Genomic DNA, 3,138 nt, shown 5'->3' on the forward strand with positions numbered 1-3,138 from the left:
GCTCAAATTTCATTTGTAATGCATGTATTACTTCTTAAAATTATTGGCTATGTTTATTGATATTATGAGTAGTTAATTTTTTTATTGATTAGACCTTTAAATTAATTTATTTTGAACTATTTAAACCATGTAACTGTTGATTAATATTTAATAAAATTGAAATTTTAGTATTATTTAATTGAATTTGTGTCGGAAGTCTTTTATATGTTGACAAATATATGAATTTATTTCAAGTATAATTAATTGTTAACCACAACAATTTTAAAAATCAATCTAATTTAAGTTTTTGATCAAATAACTACTTTATATATATATATATATATATATATATATATATATATATATATATATATATATATATATATATATATATATATATATATATATATATATAATTTAATTGAAATATATTGACGGTGTTAAAAGATTTTACACCGTCAGTTAATCATAGACGTTGGATATTAAAACTAGTTTTTTTTATTTTAAAAATTTATAAAATAATACAAACGGGTGATGGTGATAAATCGACGGTGTAAAATTTTTTACACTGACAATGCATAATAATTAATCTTTTATATATATATATATATATATATATATATATATATATATATATATATATATATATATATATATATATATATATATATATATATATATATATATATATATATATATATATATATATATATATATATATATTTGAGTTAAATTAAGAATTTGGTAGGAGAGTTAAATGGAATCCACGAATCATCATCTATTAGTTCAAGTAGTGTGAGAGTTACAAACAAGGAGAAACCGATCTCTAACCAATTTTTGGACCAAATCCACCGTAAATAGAGATTAATAAAATATAAATTGAAGTTGAAATGGACCATGTAAGGAAACTCAAATACAAGATACTTCCATCATATATTAAATAGAAGAAATAGAGTAAACTATATTATTGTTTAAAAGCAGACAAATGAATGAATAAAAGGGGTGAGCAATATCAATGCAAAACTAAAATCACATTTTCCAACAGCATGGGAGAAAATAATTACAACTGAATCTTGTTGAATGGAACTTACATTAAGCAAGTATCCTAATGAGATAGCAACTCACTCGCAATATCATTTTCGGAGGAAGAAATAAAAGAAGTTGTTTGGATTTGTGACGGCACAAGCGTTTGTGTCTGGACCATTTTAATCTCAACTTCATAGAAGCATTTAACATATTCTTACTGTCAAAAATGAAAATGGAGATGCCATCAAGAAATTCTTTTCCATGGATTGAGATCCTAAAGTTTAGGTATTGTAAATTTTGTAACAAATTTCTATGCAAAGAATTTAATGGCCATCATAAGAAAGATTAGATTTGGTGAGTGGTATATTTTCATTAGAGAATAGAGGTGGCTCAAGTTTAAATATGGTCGCTAGCAACATCAGGTAGAAATAAGGTCTTTTGTGTTAAGGGAAAGTGTTTAGAAATATTAGAGGTTTGAATAGAAATTTGATAGGTAGGATAATTCTTTATGGAAGAGAGAATTTTGTATTTTGATTGATGTGAAAGTGTAAGATTATATCTCTATTTATAGTATTATAAGGAGAACTCTAAACACATTAATTTTAGAGAACTATTAACTCAAGAAATTCCAAGAGTATTTCAGAAAATATTTCAACCATAAGAAATATATAGACACTCCAAACACTATAAGAGTTTTCTAGAAATATTATCCAAAATTATCAAATAAAAAATAACTAAGTCCAAAAAACCAAAATACAAATAATAAGGTTAAACCCAAATCAAGTTTAATATTTCAACATCCCCTCTTAAACTTGATTTTTTACTCGAAACATATTCCTTAGCTTCACGATAGTTTCCAACTTGAGTGACTTGGTGGAAATTTCGGCAGCTTGATCTTGAGATATCACCTACTTTAATTTCACATCCTTCTTTTTGATGCATTCTCTTATGAAGTGTTAACGGGTGTCAATGTGCTTGCTTATCTCATGAAAGACAAAATTATTTTCCAAAGCAATTTTTGATTTATTGTCAACACATATTTCCATAGGATCTTCTTATGGCATTTTTAACTCTTTCAATAAGTTCCTTAACCAAATTGCAAGAAAGACGGATGAAGTGGCGGCGTCATACTCGGCTTCACAGGTTGACAATGTGACTATTAGTTTCTTCTTTAACATCCAAGTGAAAGCAACATCTCCTATAAAGAACACAAAACCAATAATGTTCCTATCATTCAAGTCTCCACTCAAATCGTTATCACTATAGCCAATAATCTCATAATTGTTAGAAGAAGAATAGTGCAAGCCAAAGTTTATTGTACCTTTGATGTACCAAAGGATTCTCTTTGCCACCTTGAAGTGAATTATTGTTGGAGCTTTCATGTAGCGACTTACGACTCCTGCAACATAGAGAATATCTGGTATTGTACTTGTCAAGTAACGTAGACTTCCAGCCAAACTTTTGTAAAGAGTTGGACCCACAATCTCTCTGTTTTCATGCTTTCTCAACTTGGTGTGACATTCCATCATGGTGCCAACCGGATTGTACCATCCATCCTGAACTTCTTAAAGACTTCTTTGACATATCCTTCTTAGGTGATGAAAATTCCTTTGTCTTCTTGCTTTACATTGATGTCGAGATAATATGCCATGAGTCTCATATCTGTCATCTCAAATTCATTTGACATGTCTTTCTTGAACTCTTCGAACATGCTTGGATTGTTCTCTATGAAGATCAAATCATTTACATATAAACACACAATCAAAACATCCCCAATTTGTGCTTTAATATAGAGGGTGTTCTCATATGGAGACTTGATGAAATTCTTGTCTTGAAAGTACTTGTCGATTCAAACATTCCAAGTTCTCAATGTTTGCTTGAGACCGTACAACACCTTCTTCAACTTCAATACATTTTCTTCTTGCTCTTTTACTTCATATCCCAATGGTTGCACGATATAAACTTCTTCTTCCACAAAACCGTTCAAGAAGGTCGACTTCACATCCATTTGATAGATCATCCATTCATTTTGGGCTGCCAAAGAAATGAGCAGTCTAATAGTTTCAAGACGAGCAACAGGATAAAACACATCATCATAGTTAATTCTTTGTCTTTAACTATAACCTTTCGTCA

General features: G+C 28.9%; 1 protein-coding gene across 1 annotated transcript; it reads right to left on the bottom strand.

Annotated features, from left to right (window-relative positions):
* Positions 1–2,060: 2,060 nt before the first annotated feature.
* LOC127129956 (uncharacterized mitochondrial protein AtMg00810-like) lies at positions 2,061–2,534 on the bottom strand. The gene has a single exon (XM_051059053.1). It carries the CDS (start codon positions 2,532–2,534, stop codon positions 2,061–2,063), a length of 474 nt encoding a protein of 157 aa, XP_050915010.1.
* Positions 2,535–3,138: the final 604 nt, after the last annotated feature.

The sequence above is a fragment of the Lathyrus oleraceus genome, chromosome 3 (genome assembly GCF_024323335.1).
Source record: "Lathyrus oleraceus cultivar Zhongwan6 chromosome 3, CAAS_Psat_ZW6_1.0, whole genome shotgun sequence".
Lineage (NCBI taxonomy): Eukaryota > Viridiplantae > Streptophyta > Magnoliopsida > Fabales > Fabaceae > Lathyrus > Lathyrus oleraceus.

Bases quoted from the DNA above. Each gene is read 5' to 3' on its own strand.
- LOC127129956 (XM_051059053.1), bottom strand. From the start codon at position 2,534: ATGATGGAATGTCACACCAAGTTGAGAAAGCATGAAAACAGAGAGATT.